This window comes from Equus asinus, chromosome 26 (genome assembly GCF_041296235.1).
Source record: "Equus asinus isolate D_3611 breed Donkey chromosome 26, EquAss-T2T_v2, whole genome shotgun sequence".
NCBI lineage: Eukaryota > Metazoa > Chordata > Mammalia > Perissodactyla > Equidae > Equus > Equus asinus.
This window is the reverse complement of record NC_091815.1, coordinates 20718156-20735266: the sequence shown is the minus strand read 5'-3', so window position 1 is coordinate 20735266 and position 17111 is coordinate 20718156. Positions and strand designations below refer to the sequence as shown.

The following is a 17111-nucleotide window of genomic DNA, read 5'->3' as shown; positions in this document are numbered from 1 at the left end:
TCTGAGCAGACCTCCTAAGTGAGATTCAAAACAGCCCCAGGCTGTCTCTGCGATTCATCTCTGACTGTGCGTGCGTCTCTGTCTGTCTGTCCATCTCTGCTGCCTCAGTCTCACAATACAGCCCCTCTCTCAACTTCAGTTTTCTTGGGTGTGTGGTTTGGTCACCGTGTGGGCCGCCATGACCCTCTCAAATTCCCGGTCACCTGGAAGAAGCTTCTGAGTGGCTTCCTGGAAGGCTGCGCCCCCGGCTCCAGGCGGGGGTGGCGTGGGATGCTTGGCAGGCCGACAGCTCCCTCCAGAGGAACGACCTAATTTCCTTTCTCCATCTCAGGCAGCAAATTGATTCTGGTTCCAGGTCCTACACATATGGCCCAGCACCTCCCTGGGAATGTAGAAGAACTTGCCACTTATCGTTGGTATTTTGTCTTTGGGAAACACTGAGAAACAGACAGACTCAAGGAAAAAATCGAAAGGAGTGACATGTCACCTCCTGTAACAAGCGTTTGGGAGAAGAGCAAAGCTGGGCGCCAAGGGAGACATCGCGTCTTCAAGATCTTCTCTGCTTTGGCCCTGCCCGCCTGGTGGGTAGGTCTCTGCCCAGTGTCACGTCCTCAGAAGGCTTGCTGATCCCTCCATCCAGATGGGCCCTCCTCTGTTCCAGCCAGGCTCTCTGTTTTCCTCCTGCGTTGTGTCTATTCAGAGGACCCACGACTCTGCGACGTCAGATTTGCCAGCCCCTCTGCTAATATGTTGGTCGGTGAGGGCAAAGCCTCCTGTCCGCTTTGTCCGCTGCCTGTTGCACATATAGCAGGGGCTCCATGAGTTGGATGAATGATTGCTTGTCTGGGCCCTGGGAGGATGGCGAGATCTGGGGCTGGGTGGAGGGCTGTCAGGTCCTGGAGTCCTTGGCCTCTCAGCTTCCTGGCCACCTGCTGTTCACGCCGTGGCGTGCCTGTTGACAGCCACATCTCTTGGTCAATTGGTCATGAAGAGGGTTTATGTCAGCAGCCGGGCTCAGGGACAGGATGGGAAGGTACCTGCTGGTTGCCAGGGAGCCTGTGCCAGGCCTCATTAGGCTCGGGGCTGCCTTCAGCAACTTCTAGGGGCCCCTGCCCTGAAACCCTCGAGGCATTCTAGACTAGAGAGCCCCAGGGGTGGGACTATGTCACGTACTTTTGTACCCTAACAACTGGCTCTGTGCTGAGCGTGCTGACAGGTGCGCAGCAAACGTTTGCTGAAGAAGCGGTTGAATGGATGAATGATTCTGGACTTCACTTTCTGCACAGAAACCCCCAAAGCCTTCCTCTCTCATTTAAACAGTTCTGGAAGTCTTCCCTTCCTCCAGAAAAGGTAATGGGACTCAGAAGAAATCAAACCGGAACAAAGTGGGTTGATGGGGAGATCAGTGCCTTACACTACTCCCATTCCAAGGATGACCAAAACGTCATCGTAGCTTAGAGAACATTCTGGTACGGAGCGGATGGGAAAGGAGCGCAGGAAAAGGTGGTGCTTTTGGAGCACCCACCGCAGGCCAGGAATTTTACAGTCGTCTTCCTGCTGGTCGATGGCCATGCGTTCCTGGCCTGGGGAACCCCACAGCCCATTGGCAGAAGCAGGAGATGGTGGAGGGAGATGGGCCTGAGAAGTGGAGGGAAGCCGGAAGGACCCATTGCAGAGTGGGCATTAGTCATGGGGAACCAATGGGGTGACAGTGAAGACGAGAAGCTGTGAGGGTTCCCAAGGCAGCTTTCGAGAAGTTCTTAGGCAGCTGTGGGTTGTGAAAGAACCTGGCAGGGTCACTTTTGAAAATAACCATGAGTGATGAATTGGCTTCCCCTTTTTATGTTCTTTCAAGATATGCAAATAAGATGGGGCTGCGGTTGTGGGGGCTTTTGGCTATTGCGTTAGGCCTCTTATAATGCAACTCCAGCAAATATGAGAGTATCCTTCACTTCCTATCTTGAACCATTTGCATGGTGGGGAGTGGCATCTCCATTTTACAGATGAAGAAACTGAGGCTCGGATAAGCTGGTGCTCCTTGCCCAAGAGCTCAGAAGAGTTAAGACTCAGATCCATGCTCGTCCGCCTGTGGAGCCAGGCTCTCTCGCCAGCAAGACAAGGCACCCACCAGTCTGAGGTTTGATCATGACATCACCTCGACGCCTTCCCCATCTCCCCGTCCCCACTCGGACTCCACACACTGGAAATAGTTCACTGGTTCTTTGAAGTGGGATCTGAGCCATTTTATTGGGAAGCTCTGTGTTTGTTAAGATGTTTGTCCACACCGGGGTATGGCTCAGACCACGGGACCCCTGAGGCCGAGGCTGCAGCAGTGTGACCCTCTCCCTGGACTGCCTGGCTTCCCTGGGGATGAGAAACCAGTGTGGGAGAGTGCCCCTGTCTGCCTCGTTTCTGTCCCTCTTTCTGGGCTTTGCCCCAGAGGCAAACATCAGGCATGAGATTAGTGAGTGGGGCTATCAGAGCAGGAGTAGGGGGTCAAAGGGATGGGGAGGGAAAGAAAATACAGTGACCAGCTGAGCCCGGCAGGGACACAGCCAGCTGTGGTGGGGCTCGGGAGGGGTGAGTGGTGGCAGAAGGCTGGGGAGGGCTGGGGGTTTGTACAGCACAGGGCAGGTGTTTAGATGAGTTTCCAGGTGGGAAGGAGGGTGGAAGGACCAGGGCAGGCCTTTGGAGGGTCGGGGTTACCAGTGCTGAGAAAGAAGACTGTCACGGGCCCGTGCACAGAGTTCTCCGCAAGACTGGCGTTGCAGTAATAGTGTGTGTGTGAGTGTGTGTGTGGAGGGCAAGGCTTGGCGCTTTGTGGCTGAGCAGCAGAGGCTGGGAAAGCCCCAGGCCTGTCCTGGCCCCTGCAGCCCCTGGGCTCCCCCACCTCAGCCGATTTGGCCATCAGTGCTTAAGGATCACGTAGTCTACTCCTTCCTCAGCTGGAGGCCGCTCCCCAACCCCAAAGTGAACCAGCTCCGAGTAATGTATCCCCTCGTCTTCCGGAACAGCTGGAGTCACGTTCTCATAGTCGCCCTGAGAAAGCCACAGTGGGTAAGCTTGGCCTCACGGCCACCAGCCTCCCACAGTCCCCTTTCCCTGACCTTTCTCTCCTTGACTCCACCTGAGGGGCCAAGAACCCGAGCAGAAGTCCTCTTGTCCAGAAACTGGCTGAGGTCAGGGTCTCAGATGGGGAGGTGCCTGCCCGGCTCTGACCACGCCTTGGCCTGAGCAGCCCGCCCTACCCCTCAGCCTTTGCCACTGCTGAGTCCGCCCAAGTCCTTCCCTTCCAGGACTCACAGCTGAGGCCAGGCTCCTCATCTCCCTCCTCCCACAGCCCTGCCATCTTACCACATGACGCCTCTGCACCACAGAGTAAGTGACCGTGTCGTCCATGTTTAGGGAAAGTCCCTGTGTCTCTGAGGGCTCTGTGTCTCTGAGAGGGAGGGCAGAGAGATGACCACAAAGGAAGCTTTTTGCAGGAACTCCTTCCTTCTTTCAACTCCCCGAGACCCCCAGAGCACCCCCAGCCTCTCAGCCCCTTCTGTGTCATGCCCAGTGCCCATGGTAGGAGCTGCTGTGTCATATGAGTGAATGTCTGCATAGATCACAGTCTTAACCTTGGCGACAGAGACCGACTCTGGGCCTCCATGCACCTGGCTTGAAGGAACAGCTCCAGCTCCTGAGACCATTGCTGACCCAGGGGGCTGTGATGGAGCTGGAGTGAGGTTATGGGTGTATGGCAGTGGCACAGGCCTGACACAAAGCCAGCAGGAGGGACTCGAGCTTTTCTTCCACCTCCCCCCAGGGTGCGGTGTCACCCTCCCAGCATCCTCAGTACCCAGTCCTCTGCGTGTCAGTCTCGCCAACGGGAAAGCGCAAGGCAGCGTAGCTGATGGCATCTTCCATCACTGGGTTGTAGCAGCCCAGGGAGTGGGGGCCTTCAGAGAGGGGGGCCCTCCTGATCTGGGAGAGAGACGGGTTTCAGCTCCCTGCCCCTGGCCTGGGACACCCTAGACCTGCCCCCAGAACTCTTTCTCGGCCCCATCGCTTTGCCTGGCTTCAAGGTATGCCCTGCGTTTTCATCCCTCTCTCATCCTACCTTTTTATTCCTCACGAAGAAGCTCTGCCCACTGGAATTTTCCTGAAGCTCCTGCCGGCTCCGAATCCTCTTCCAGCTAAGAAATCAAGACCCACCCAGTGAGGATCAAGGGAATGGAAGTAGGTCCCTGAGGAGTCAGCAAGCTGGGGGCTACAGGACTGAGGAGCCAGAGTCCCTCCCTGGACCGGCCGCGGGGAACGGAGGCCGTGGGCAGGGAGGAGCTCACCTCCGTTGGAACTTGACTCCCCATATTACCAGGAGGAGGATGGCCAGGCAGAACCCCACTCCCAAGGCCGCGCGCCTGCTGATGGTCTCTGGGCTATCTGATGGAGAAAGGAGCACCGTCAGTCGATGACACTGCCTCATTCAGGTAAGGGGCCAGCCCTGCCCTGCCGCGTTGCCCCGTAGGCATCCTCCACGTCCCTCTGCATAGCTGCCGTCCTTTTGCCTGCACCACTTCTCCTCCACACGGGAGGACGAGATGCAGAGAAAGAGGGAGGAGCCAGCCCCTGCCCTCTGGACCTCCTGTGAGGAGGAGAGGGCTCGTTCTTTCTCATGAGGAGCTCCTGCTTTGTGACCGGCAGGGGCATGCGCCCAGCACGCGGTCCTCACAAACGGGCACAACCTCTTCAGAGTACAGGGTGGCCATACCAGCAGAACTTAAAATCACTTGTCCTCTGACCCAGCAATTCCGTGTAGGAATTTATCCTGCAACTCTCCTGGAGCAAGAGATGCACACGGCCGCGAGGAGGGTGCTGGGAGGTAAGTACAGGAAGACAGCACAGCCCTTAGGAAAAGAGTCAGGTCTCCAGGGGATCTACAAGGTGGAGACCCAGGGACCCTGTTTTTATACAATACAATTCATTTCCAAATAGCAGCTCAGGCTGTTTCCTTTAGCGTCTGCAGGCAATGACCCCCTAAATTTTAAAGCCACAGCTCCCTTTATTAATCTGGAAAAACACAGTAAATAAATGAAACATCTTCCCTATGTTTCCCGACTTCAGACACCCCATGTGTGCACAGATGTAGAACCATCTCTAAGTGGTCTTAGTACGTGGGAAAAAAGGCAAAGTGTGAGCTCTCCCGGCATTTGCGTAACGACGAAGTGTGTACAGGCATAGACCCATGTACGCCTGCTGTGCACAGAAAGAATGTCTCTGGCATAAGATGAGACAGCTGCCTCGAGGGAGGGCGTGGAGTTCTCAGGGAGCAAGAAAGGAGAGGCGGCTGCCTTTCCTCTACTTACATTGTCTCTTATAAAAAGAAAACCACTAAAATCTCAATAGATATAAACGAGCAGCCTATCGAGGTTGAGACAGAGAGAGAGACAGAGAGAGGGACCCAGGAGGAGCTCAGGATGTCTGGGGGCAGGGTGGGGGACAGCCTGAGAGGGAATCCCCCCAGAGGGAGTCAGGAGAGATGGAGCAGGAAGGAGGGAAGACAGGTGAGCTGTGTGCACAGGCCGGGCTGGCCCTGGGACAGGGCAGGGAGGGGGCTGGGAAGGAGGGGTGAGGTGGTCTGGAACGCGCAGCCTTGGGGGGAAGCTGCAGGGGTGGCCAAGGCCAGAGAAGAAAGGGAAGGCGCCTTACAGTAGACAGTGAGGGTGCTGGGGGGCGACGTGCCCACCCCCAGTCGGTTGGTCCCTCTGCACCGATAGGTGCCTGAGTGCTGGACCTTCACAGGATCCAGTCTCAGCATCTGATCATAACGGTGGAGGCTTTGGTTATTCCAGTCAAACCAGGAGTACTCGTAGACTGGGGGGTTGGCATCGCTCTGACATGTCAGGACCACCTTCTTCCCCTCCGTCACTCCATCTGCCGGGCTAACGGACACACGCAGCCTCCTAGGTGCATCTGTAAGAGAAGCGGCGTCAGGATCGAGGGAGCTGGTCACCTGCCCTTCTCTGCTGTCAGCCTCTGGCTCCGCCACTCACATAGCACTTGGAGCATCCAGGCCTCAGACGTGCTCTGCCCTACGGAGTTATTGACTAGGCAGTTGTAACTTCCAGCGTCTTCCGGAGAGATGGCATCAAAACGCAGTTCGCTTCCTTCCTGAAGAAGGATCCCATTTTTCTTCCAGAAGAAGTGGACGTCTGTGGGGCGGCTACTGGAGAAGTGACATTGGAGGTGGACCTTGTCCCCAGAGCAAATCTCAGAACCGGGGCTGATCAGCAGGACCTTGACATCTTTGGGGGCATCTGGAGAGCAAGGACCCCAGGCTGACCTCTTGGGTCCCTTTCCCTCTTCCTGTCCCCAGGACTTCCTCTCCCCTTGGCCCTGAAGACTGCCTCTCATCCCTCAATACTCTGTGAAGACTCGGGCCCAGGCTCCAGGCTCCTGGCTCCTCACCCCGAGAGCCCCATATCCCAGCTGGGCTGTTTCCCAGATGCCCCTGCCTGGGTCACTCACACTGGACATCCAGGTTGACAGGCAGACCCTGCGAACACCACGTGTTACAGGCCCAGCAGGTGATGGGCTTGGTGTCCCAGGCAACCTTTGGAATCTTCAGCAGCCGAGATGAGCTCTTCTGCAAGGTGCCCTGGGGGTTCCATCTGTACTCGGTAACCCCGGGGTTACTGGAATTGTAGATACAGGACAGGGTCACTTCGTCTCCTTCTCGAATCGGCCCAGGGTTTTGAATCACTGTGATTACCTCCTTGGGGGGATCTGGGAGAGAAACAGAGAGGCGGGTGAAGAAAAGTCAGGTGTGCAGAGTGCCCTTTCCTTCCTGCTTCCTCCTTCCCTTTCCATCCCCCACACTCACACAGTTCCTGAATTCACCAAGGGAAGCTCGCACTTCCCTCGTGCATCTATGAGAGGAGGGGAGCCCTGCGCTGGCCGTGTGGCCTGGCCGTGCTTTGAGGCAGGACGGCGCAGCCATTAGGGGCACAGCCCTGGCCCCATGCGAGGCGGAGGCACACTGCCTGCGGGTCTTCACGTGGGTGTGGGGCGCAGAGCCAGGTCACTGTGGTGCAGGTATTAATTTAAAAAAAAACAAAAATGAGCTCTGGAGCCAGACTGCTGGACCCTGCCACTTAGAGCTAGGTGACCACGGGTTGCATGCCTCAGTTTACTTGTCTGTCAAATGGGGTCCTGAGAGTACCTCCCCTCGTGGAACTGTTGCAAAGGGGAAATGAGATGATGCCCTTAGAGTGGTGTGGTCGGTGATAAACACTTAATAAACGCGCCTGCTGCTGCTGTCAGCATCCCTCCAGCTGGGTAGATGGTTACCATTTGGGCATCCCCATCAGTGCACTTGGCTCAGACTATGACATCCCAGGGTCCCAGAATCAAAGCTATGGGTTCTCTTTGTCCCGGACTCGACTCAGTGACAAGATTGATTGTGTTGAACAGGGTCTGACGATGGAAAGATAATGAGTCATTTTGCCCCAGTTGTCCTTGAAAACTTCAGGACCCCTTCTGGGACTCAGCCACTGCTTAGTGACGCCCCATCTCCGTGTCCGTCGTGGGGCCCTGGCATCTTGCAGTTCATTCATTCAACAGACATCTACAGAGCGCTGACCACAAGCCAGGCCCTGCTCTGGAGTGCGAATACAGCTGCGAGCAACAGCAAGGACCCGTCCAGAGCTCCCAGGTCAGGAGACCCCGGCGTCTGCTTGCCGTCCTCACTGGGACACAAGCATCCCCTGTGCTCCACCTGCCTTCCTCCTTCTCCCACTGCCACCTGCTCCCTCCAGAATCCAGAGGCTCTGTGACTACTCACACTGGACGTCCAACTCTGCCTCCTGGCCAACTTGTCCAGGACCAAGTCTGTTTTCTGCGAAACAGGAATAAGTCCCAGCATGCCCAAGGAGGACCTCTGGGATGTGGAAGGTCTTATTTGTCCTTCCCGGCACCTCCAGCTCATTGTGATACCAGGTGTAATTTGTTGGAGGAGGATTGGCCAGCGATGTACAAGTCAACACTACTGAATTTCCCTCCTTAGCTGGTGAGGGGAGGATCTGAACCCTGGAAGGTTCCGGAGCATCTGGAAGAACAAGCAGAGGCATGCTGCTTACCTCTCAGGGGCTTCCGCTCCATCCCCCTCACTCTCTGCCTGCCCCCTCCCTGCCTCCCAGGAGGCTCACAAAGCACTTGGAGGTCCACTTCTTCCGACTTTCCTGAGCCTATGTCATTGAGGGCCTCACACTGGTACTTTCCACTCATCTCCTTGGTCACTGTGGACAGAGTTAGCTTGAGCTTCTCCTGCGCCCCCCACTTCTCCTCCGGCCTCAGTGAGATCCCATCCTTGAGCCAGGATATATGCCGGTACTCTGGGTTGCTGCTGATGATCTGGCACGTCATGGTCACCTCCTCCCCCTTTGTTACAGTGGCTTCTTTGGGACTGACCTCGATCTTCAACTTTGGTGGGTCTGGAGGAGCAGACAGGGAATTCTCAAAGGATGGAAAGGGATGAGAAGTGGCGGCAGCCTACACACAGCGTGCGAGGGTGTGCAGCCACTCACTGTTGCCCTTGTCAACAAGGCTGGGCTGGCCCAAGCACCCAGGTGACTGTCACAGCCTCCTAACTCATCTCTCTGCTCTGCATGCCCCCAGTCCCTGCCAGTCTGGTCTCCACCAGCTGCCAGCAGCATTCCTAACACTGTCAGTCAGATCTTGCTCCTCCTCTGCTTGAAACCATACAGTGCGTTCCACACTTAGAATAGAATCTAGAACCCTAACTGCAGCTCACGAGATCGACCGTCCAGTCCCTCCTGGCCTTCCTCTCATACCTCCGGGACCCCGGACATGGCGCCGAGGCGCACTGGCCCCTTGCTCTGTTGCAGACACACCAAGTTTCTGCCTCAAGCCTTTGGTCTTGCTCTTTCCTCTTCCCAGAATGGTCTTCTCGCAAGTATTTCCCTGCCTCAGTCCCTCCCGTCACTCAAGCCTCAGCTCAAGTTCACCTTTCTCAGAGGAGCCTGCATCCCTCACACCCTCTGTCCTCGCCCTGCTTGCTTCGTTTTTTTAAATACACTTAGCACCACCCACGAGTATGTTCTATATTTTTTGGTTAACTTATCTATTCTCTGTCTGCCCCACTGCAACGCTGGCTCCCTGTGGGCAAGAACGTTGCTCACCACTGTATCCCTGGCAGCTATAATAAGGCCTGACACCTAGTAGGTTTGCAATAAAGATTTGTTGAATGAATGAATGAGGCACAAATAATGATGTGACAAGATTTTTCACTCTCCCCACCCGGAGAAACAAACCCCTAAGCGGATGATCCCAAAGTCATGTCATGGCTTGAGGATAGATAAAATTATTTTATTCCATTGGACCAAAGCAGATGCTAAAATGAGTCTGTTTCCTGAAACACCAGAAAGAGATGTGGAGGAGGGAACGTGGCTCTGCCCGGACCATCCCCTGCTGCAGGTGTCCACAGACTGGTTACACTGCCTCTGCGGAGGCTCCTGGCACCTTGTGCTCACTGAGGGCTTGGGGAGAAGCTGATGAGCCCCTTGTCCTTCCCAGAGGAGCCCTGGGGACACTCACGCTTCACATCCAGCCGCACGGTTTCCTCCGAGAGTACCCGCTGGTCAGGATCCAAGAGCTGGCAGGTCAGATTCTTGCCGTGGTCAGTCCACTGCGGCTGGTATGTGAGCTTGCTCTCCGTGGAGACGGTCTTGGGGGTCAGGGAGGTCGAGGAGACAACAGGCCCCTTCAGGGACCACTGCAATTGGTACCCAAAGCAGGCGAAATTCAGCGAGCAGGTCAGAGTGACCTCCTTGAGCTCCTGGATTTCGGGAGGGAGCTGGATGCGTGGTGGAGGAGCCGTCTCTGCAACAGAGTAAGGATCACACTGGAGGTGTGGGGGACTGAGGACCCATGGGTGCCAGCCTCTTATACCCGGCTTTAGATGCCCTCCCCAAATGATGGCTCAGGAATCCTTGCCAGTCCGTTCTGCCTCCCCTGGGCCTGGCTTTCTGTGCTTTAGGTCACGCTTGCTCAGCCGAGACACGCTCTGAAGGGTCCTGTGGATGCTGATCCTCCTAAGGAGTCATATTTTATGTTTTAAACTTACTTCATTGTCACTCCCTGATGTTTGCTTTCTCAGTGTGTTCAAGGTCACTCTCCCCACCACCCCGAGTGAATTTTACTGGTTTGGTTCAGCATGCGTTTCTTAGCGTCGACGACAGATCTGCGTGTGTTTCATGGCCTCCATACTGGAGACACCCAACGCAGCATCCTTTTAGTAGAGCAGGGCTGTGGGTGCCAGGCTCAGCTCTCCCAGCGGCTGGGCCACCCTCCAACCACAGGGTCTGAAGCAACATCTCTCACCTCAAACACCGGGCTGCTTAGAACCACTCACTGAAGAAACAGGCTGTGACACAGAGTGAGCACGCTCCCTGGGGTGGAGGCCCCAGACCTGTGTTTGACTCATCCCCTCCAAGCGTGTCATTTAGCCATGAAGGGCTCATTAGAATTAATCACCAACATTAACATGTTGGGGGATTTCACTTGAAAATCCAGATTGCCATCTTCTCTTGAAAAATCAGGCAACCCGCAGCCCGGATTCCAGAGTGGGCAGGAGCTGAGCGGTGGGCGGGATGCTTCAGGAGGGTCAAGTGCCCAGGCTCCAGTTTGCCACAGCCCTGTTGTCCTGTGCTGCGTGAGTCACTCGCTGGCACCCGCTGCCTGGCTTCTGCAGGCAACCCGGCTCGCCGCCCTGTCCCAGGAACCGGGTGTTTCCCACCTCCCCCTTGCCCGTGCCCGAGGTGGGGGACCCCATCCCCCAGGGCCTTACCAGAGACGTTCAGGCCTATTTCCTCCATCCATTTGTCAGACCCCGATATCATCCTCAGCCCCAGCTGACCGCTGTCTTTGACTTTCACGGGGTCGATGCGGAAGGTGCAGTTGGATATGTTGTCTCCCAGGAACTCTACTCTCCTGTCTTTGGGAGCCTCCTCGGTGTTCGTCTTGTTATAGAGGATGGTTCCCCTGTACTCCTTGCTGACTTCGTCATACTTATAACTGTGGTACAGGATCAGGCTGTTGAGGTACTTTCCACTCTTTGGCATTCTGTAGGTGCAGGGAATCCAGACGCAGGCCCCCTCCCAGGTGTAGAGAGTGTTGGGGTGGTCAAATTCCCACAGAACTGAGTCAGAGAAAGCCAAGTATTCTGGAACCCAGCACAGTGATCATGATTATCATTGAGGGGCACAGAGAACTTTCAGAGGAAGAAAGAAGCCCCTCCGAAGATGGAGGGAGAGAGCGGAGGCACACCAAGGGTGTGAGACACAGAGAGAAGGACATGGACACAGACATACATGACCTCCCTCATGCCACCCCGCATTCACTCTTCTCTGCCCCAGGCCTTCCCTCCTCCTCCAGCTCCCACAGTCATCCCAGAACCCAAGGACCAGCCTAGGCCACCAGCCTTACCGAGGAGCAGGAGCGAGGGGCCGAGGAGATGCATGGCGTTGCGTCTAGGTTCGAGCCTGGGCCGGGGAGAGTTTGTCTCTGAGCCATCTGGTCACTTACTTGATCCAGACGGCTTTTCTTGCTCACCCACTGAGCTCTGACTCTGTTTCCCCAATCCCGAGAGGACCATGTCTGGTTGCATGCGGGATGTGGAATTCTGGATGCTCACAGGGCCTTTTCTGGGTATGCCGTGCCTCTCCCTTCAGCCTTAGAACTCTGCAGGGCTGGCCTCTCTCTCTTCCCAGCACTCATTCCTTCCTCCCATCCATCCATCCGTCCGTCCATCCATCCATCCATCCATCCATCCATTCATCCATCCGTCCATCCATTCATCCATCTGTCCATCCTCCATCCATAATTTTATAAACTTCCTGCCTGGCTCTCAGGCTTTGAGGGGCACCAGACTACTCGATGCCCGAGTGCCAGGCCCTGGGTGACCTGGAGCTCAGCTTGGGACAACTGACGAAGGGTTTTACACAGGGGAGAGACATGGTCCAACCTTGATTTTAACGACCAGGAAAAAAATAACTCTAAAACCAATAATTATGTCTGACAGCCAGAGAGCATTCAGAGGGGTTGGAAGGACTTAGGAGAATGTGGTCCTAGGGCCCCACTCAGATGCCCCCAGGGGCTGAGTAGAAACAGAGGTCAACCAGGTGGGGACAAAGGCAGGCCTTGTGTCAAGGCTGTGACTATCTCAGCTCCACTCAACTGTTGCCCAGGGGGACCGTGGGGGACCGCGGGCTCAGCACTGCCTGACCTTCCACTGTTTTAAGAGAAGTAAGAGCCACATTTTCACATGAAATGTCCTGCCTAAAAAACAAACGAAAAAACCCCACGGTGCTGGTCAAGCAAAACCTGTCTGTGGGTGAGAGGCAGGTCAAGGGCTGCCAGTCTGCAGCCACTGCCCATCTCTCCCTCTCTCTCTCTGTGCAGCGAGCTTGCCGGCCACCTCACTAGACTTTTACCCAGAGTTACATTTACATAGAGTTAAATTTAAGTCCCGATTTGCATGGCTGTGCCCTCTGGGCTGTCCCCCGGGAGCCAGCAGGATGTGCTGAAGAGTGTGTCTCCGGTCTCAGGGCAGACCGGCACCCCTCCCGCCCGCCCAGCCGACATTTCCCACACATCACCGCCACCCCGCCCCAGCTGTTTATCTCCCAGGCTGCGTGGCTCGTGACAAAGCCTGCTGGGTGTCCGGTCACTGGTATGGGGAGAGCTGGTGCAGGCCTGTCCCCGGGCGTGAATCGGGTGTGAGGGGTCTGAACTGGGACAGACTCCGACGGCAGCTCAGTGGGCGCTAATAGTGTGACATGCAAAAAGGTCTTCAAGGTCACAACCATTTGAGAAAAGCTAGGTTACAAAAGTCAAATAGGACTCTTGACTGCAGGTCTTTTCCGACCCTTCACCAGCTGTGTGTGCGCCGCACAGCTGCCCCCGTGGGGCTGGAGTCCAGTGCGTTGCCCACCCTTCTTTGGCCATAGGGTCTACTCCACATTTTCCGTGAACCCTTGGCAGAGTTCTGGGGTCAGTGCTCTGAGGGACACACACCCCGAGCCCCATTTGGGTTTCCACAAGGGCCCGATTCCATTCACCGTGCCGAAGACCAGCCTCCAGTAGCTGGGCCGCTGTGTCCCCTCTGCAGCAGCCACCACCACAGCCTCACTGGGGACTGGCTTGGGGATGCCAGGACCAGTGAGAGGGGGGCGCTTCTCCATGCAGGGCTGTGTGCTCCCCCCAAGGGGCCCCGGGCAGTCTCTGGAGCATAACAAGTGGGGCCTCAGGCCTGGAATTGGAAGGCCACTGAGGCAGTATGGGGCATGGAGGCTGGGACGGTAGGCATTAGGCTTGGAGGCTCAGGACCAGGCCACGCTGTCCAGAGGCAGATGTGTTAAGGGCTTTGCAGGACCTCAGAGGCAGCCTCCCTGAGGCCGTTCTTCCCTCCCGGGCATCCAATGACCCATCCTACCCTCAGATGACTCGCCAAGCCCACCAGCGGGGACTCTCAAAGACAGGCATCTACAACCTCTGTAACACCAGCAAGACACAGGGAAGGGGTCCCCACTGGGCTCCCAGCCCTAAGAATTGTGCCTGGCACATGGCAGCTGCTCCATACTTCCTTGCTGAATGCAGAAGAGAACAAAATAGTTCTTACCTGTTTCCTCGTGTCTTCCCTCGTCGGGGACCCTAGTGGCATCTGAGAGTGAAAGGGGAAGCACAGAGAAGTCTCCAGTGACTGATTTCACCCTCCTTGGCCCCGCCTCCGCCTCGCTGGGGCTCTGGGCCGGCCAAGAGGCACGGGCGATCTGGCGAGTGGGGAAGATGCAATGAGGGCGCTGTGGACTTGGGGTTGGGTTGGAAGGAACCCTCGGAGATCTGTGGTCAGTTTTCAGTTTCCGTGTATGGCATTTCTCCATCAGATAGGTTCACAGCTGGCTCCTTCACAGCTTCTGCTAGATCCAGCTCTCAGGAAATGCTAATGACTCAAGCTGAGCAGATCAGAACTGCCAGCCTGCTGAAAAGGCACAAGCCACCTCGAAAGGATTTACACTTTAGCGACAGCATCCAGTCATTCTCATTCATGTTCATGTCCCTGCACGGGCATGATTGTTGGGGAATCTGATCACTGACACTGAGGCTTCAGAGACCCCAGGGGTTGAGGGAAGAACACACCGATTCAGGAAGGAGAAAGGTAACATGTGAAGTGTTATTGAACGGGGAAGTCTCACGACTCAACCCTCACCACTTTTATCAGGCTTCTAGCCTGTGAGTGTCTTGAGACCAGAAACAGACAGCACGCAAAGCCATGCAAATCCTGCAGATGATGGGGAAGCTTCTGAGCAGTCTTCACTCTGGCATCACCACCCTTTACCACCTGCCAATCACTGAGAAGGAAATGGAAAGAGTGAAGAGCAACTTCAAAATGCAGTGACGTTCCAAGAAGATGGACTAGAGATCCTTTTCCCTATTTTTTCTGCTAAGTACAACTAAATACCCCAGACATTATAAAACAAGCATAAGAAGACTCTGAAGGGTGGAGAGAAGGCACCCTGGTTAGGGACCTCGGGAGCTGAGGAATGATATGGCTGTGAGTTCCCTGGGTTTTCTCTTTGCCTCGTGTATCCCAGACCAAACACTGGAGAAGCCGGCAGCTGGACATACCCGTGGGCACAGACAAGAAGACGTTCCAGCAAAACCCCGCTCTTCAAAGAGCCAAGAAGGGGGCAGCCTAGAAATACCAGGCAAAAACCGCTTTACTCCAGCCCAAGACCACAGGAAAACCCACAGCTTCCTCCCACCCCGGCAGCAAAGGCCAATGGGGTGCTTAGACTTCACCCTTGCCAGGCTGTAAGGAAAAACCCCAGGCCAGACCCCCACACCCCATCTGAGTGGTGCCAGAGGAGGCCCAGGATGGAGCTGAGCTCTCCATCGCCAGTGGGCTCATCCTCCCCACAGTGGCAGGGGGAGCCTGAACATCCACCCCAACCCAGCGGGGATGAGAGGTCCCACCCCTCCTCACTTGAGCGCTGTGAGAGGAGGTCCAGCCGGGAGTGAGGACCTGCACCACACGCGGTGGTAACAAGCACGCCTCCTATAGTGGACTCTGCCAGGAAGCCATGCAGGGAGCAGTGGTGAAGCACCCCTCCCCCTCCCAGCCAGGGTCGGCTGGTGGCTGGCTAACGGGGACCAGACCTGTGCCGCCCCCCACAATAACAAGGAGCCTTCACCCTCCAGGGGTTAAGGGAGGTTGGGTGGAGAAGCTAGACTTCTACCCCCATATGGCAGTAAGAAGGGGGTCCCCCCCCTTCACTGGAGCAGTGTCAGGGGAGGATGAACTGATTTAAATAAGATCCAGCCCTATCACATAATACTCAAAATGTCCGGGTTTCAGTTGAAAATCACTTGTCATGTGAAGAACCAGGAAGTTCTCTAACTGAATGAGAAAAGATAATCAACAGACACAAACACCAAGATGACACAGATGTTAGAATTATCTGACAAAAATTTTACTTATTTTATTTTTAGAGTCTTTTCTCTATTGAGGTGACATTGGTTTATAACATTATATCGGTTTCAGGTGTACGGCATTATAATTCAACATCTGTATATACTACAGCTTGCTCACCACCAAAAGTCTATTTTCCATCTGTCGCTGTACAACTGACCCCATTTACTCATTTCACCCTCCCCCCACACCCTTTTCCTCTGGTAACCACTAATCTCTTCTCCTTATCTACGTGTTTCTTTTTTTCTCTTCCGCATATGACTGAAATCATATGGCTTATTTCGCTTAGCATAATACCCTCAAGGTCCATCCATGTTGTCACAAATGGCAAGATTTCACCCTTTTTTTAATGGCTGAATAGCATTCCATGGTATATATACCACATCTTCTTTATCCATTCATCCACCATTGGACACTTGGGTTGCTTCCAAGGCTTAGCTATTGGGAATAATGCTGCAATGAACGTGGGAGTGCAGATAACCTTTGCAAATTAATGTTTTCATATTCTTCAGATAAATACCCAGAAGTGGAATAGCCAGATCATACGGTAGTTCTATTCTTAATTTTTTGAGGATTCTCCATACTGTTTTCCATTGTGTTTGCACCAATTTACATTCCCACCAGCAGTGTATGAGGGTTCCGTTTTCTCCACATCCTCTCCGACACTTATTTCTTGTCTTTTTAATAATCACCATTCTGACAGGAGTGAAATGACATCTCATTGTGATTTTGATTTGCATTTCCCTAATGATTAGTGATGTTGAACATCTTTTCATGTGCCTGTTGCCCATCTGTAAGTCTTCTTTGGAAAAATGTCTGTTCAGATCTTCTACTCATTTCTTAATCGTGTTGTTTGTTTTTTTGTTGTTCAGTTGTATGAGTTCTTTATATATTTTGGATATTAATCCCTTATCAGATATATGATTTGCAAATATTTTCTCCCAACTGGTAGGTTGTCTTTTCATTTTGTTGATGTTTTCCTTCGCTGTGAAGAAGCTTTTTAGTTTGATGTAGTCCCATTTGTTTATTTTTTCTTTTGTTTCTTTTGCCTAAGGAGACATATCCAAGAAGACATCTAAGACATCTAAGGCCGATGTCAAAGAGCATACTGCCTGTGTTTTCTTCCAGGAGTTTTATAGTTTCAGGTGTTACATTCAAGTCTTTAATCCATTTTGAGTTCATTTTCGTGTATAGTATAGAATAGTGGTCTGCTCTCATTCTTTTGCATGTGGTTGTCCAGTTTTCCCAGCACCATTTATTAAAGATACTTTCATTTCTCCATTGTGTATTCTTGGCTCCTTTGTCATAAATTGGTTGGCCATAGATGTCTGGGTTTATTTCTGGGCTCTTGATTCTGTTCCATTGATCTGTGTGTCTGTTTTTCTGCCAACATCATGTTGTTTTGGTTACTATAGCTTTGTAGTATAGTTTGAAACCAGGAATTGTGATACCTCCAGCTTTGTTCTTTTTTCTCAGGATTGCTTCAGCTATTGTGGTTTATTTGCCATATGTGGTTCCATACAAATATTAGGATTTTCCGTTCCATTCTTGTGAAAAAATGTCATTGGGATTTTGA

At 53.9% G+C, this 17111-nt stretch overlaps 1 protein-coding gene across 6 annotated transcripts; it reads right to left on the bottom strand.

Annotated features, from left to right (window-relative positions):
• Positions 1 to 487: 487 nt before the first annotated feature.
• On the bottom strand, positions 488 to 14282 carry CD22 (CD22 molecule). 6 transcript variants are annotated; one of them, XM_014838233.3, is made up of 15 exons: positions 13685 to 13787; positions 11491 to 11546; positions 10853 to 11227; positions 9601 to 9885; positions 8193 to 8477; positions 7829 to 8092; positions 6514 to 6771; positions 6039 to 6302; positions 5695 to 5958; positions 4332 to 4428; positions 4106 to 4181; positions 3845 to 3969; positions 3355 to 3439; positions 2891 to 3039; positions 488 to 2364 (listed from the first exon to the last, which is right to left on the bottom strand). In XM_014838233.3, the coding sequence occupies exons 2-14, from the start codon at positions 11522 to 11524 to the stop codon at positions 2908 to 2910; spliced, it is 2544 nt and encodes an 847-aa protein (XP_014693719.2). In that variant the 5' UTR covers positions 11525 to 11546; positions 13685 to 13787; the 3' UTR covers positions 488 to 2364; positions 2891 to 2907. The 6 variants fall into 6 exon arrangements, with proteins under 6 accessions (XP_014693719.2, XP_070355068.1, XP_070355067.1 ...); XM_070498966.1 differs by having other exon boundaries at positions 2209 to 3039; positions 13685 to 14282; XM_070498967.1 differs by lacking the exons at positions 7829 to 8092; positions 8193 to 8477 and having other exon boundaries at positions 13685 to 13796.
• Between the last annotated feature and the right edge of the window lie 2829 nt (positions 14283 to 17111).

What these genes read in the sequence shown, in the direction of transcription:
- CD22 (XM_014838232.3), bottom strand. Translation starts at nt 11,524, where the DNA reads ATGCATCTCCTCGGCCCCTCGCTCCTGCTCCTCG. An exon ending in CTGGATGCTCCAAGTGCTAT is followed by an intron (nt 5,959 to 6,038) that starts GTGAGTGGCGGA and finishes CTTCTCTTACAG; the next exon opens with ATGCACCTAGGAGGCTGCGT. An exon ending in ACTGACACGCAGAGGACTGG is followed by an intron (nt 3,440 to 3,844) that starts GTACTGAGGATG and finishes CCTCCCTCTCAG; the next exon opens with AGACACAGAGCCCTCAGAGA.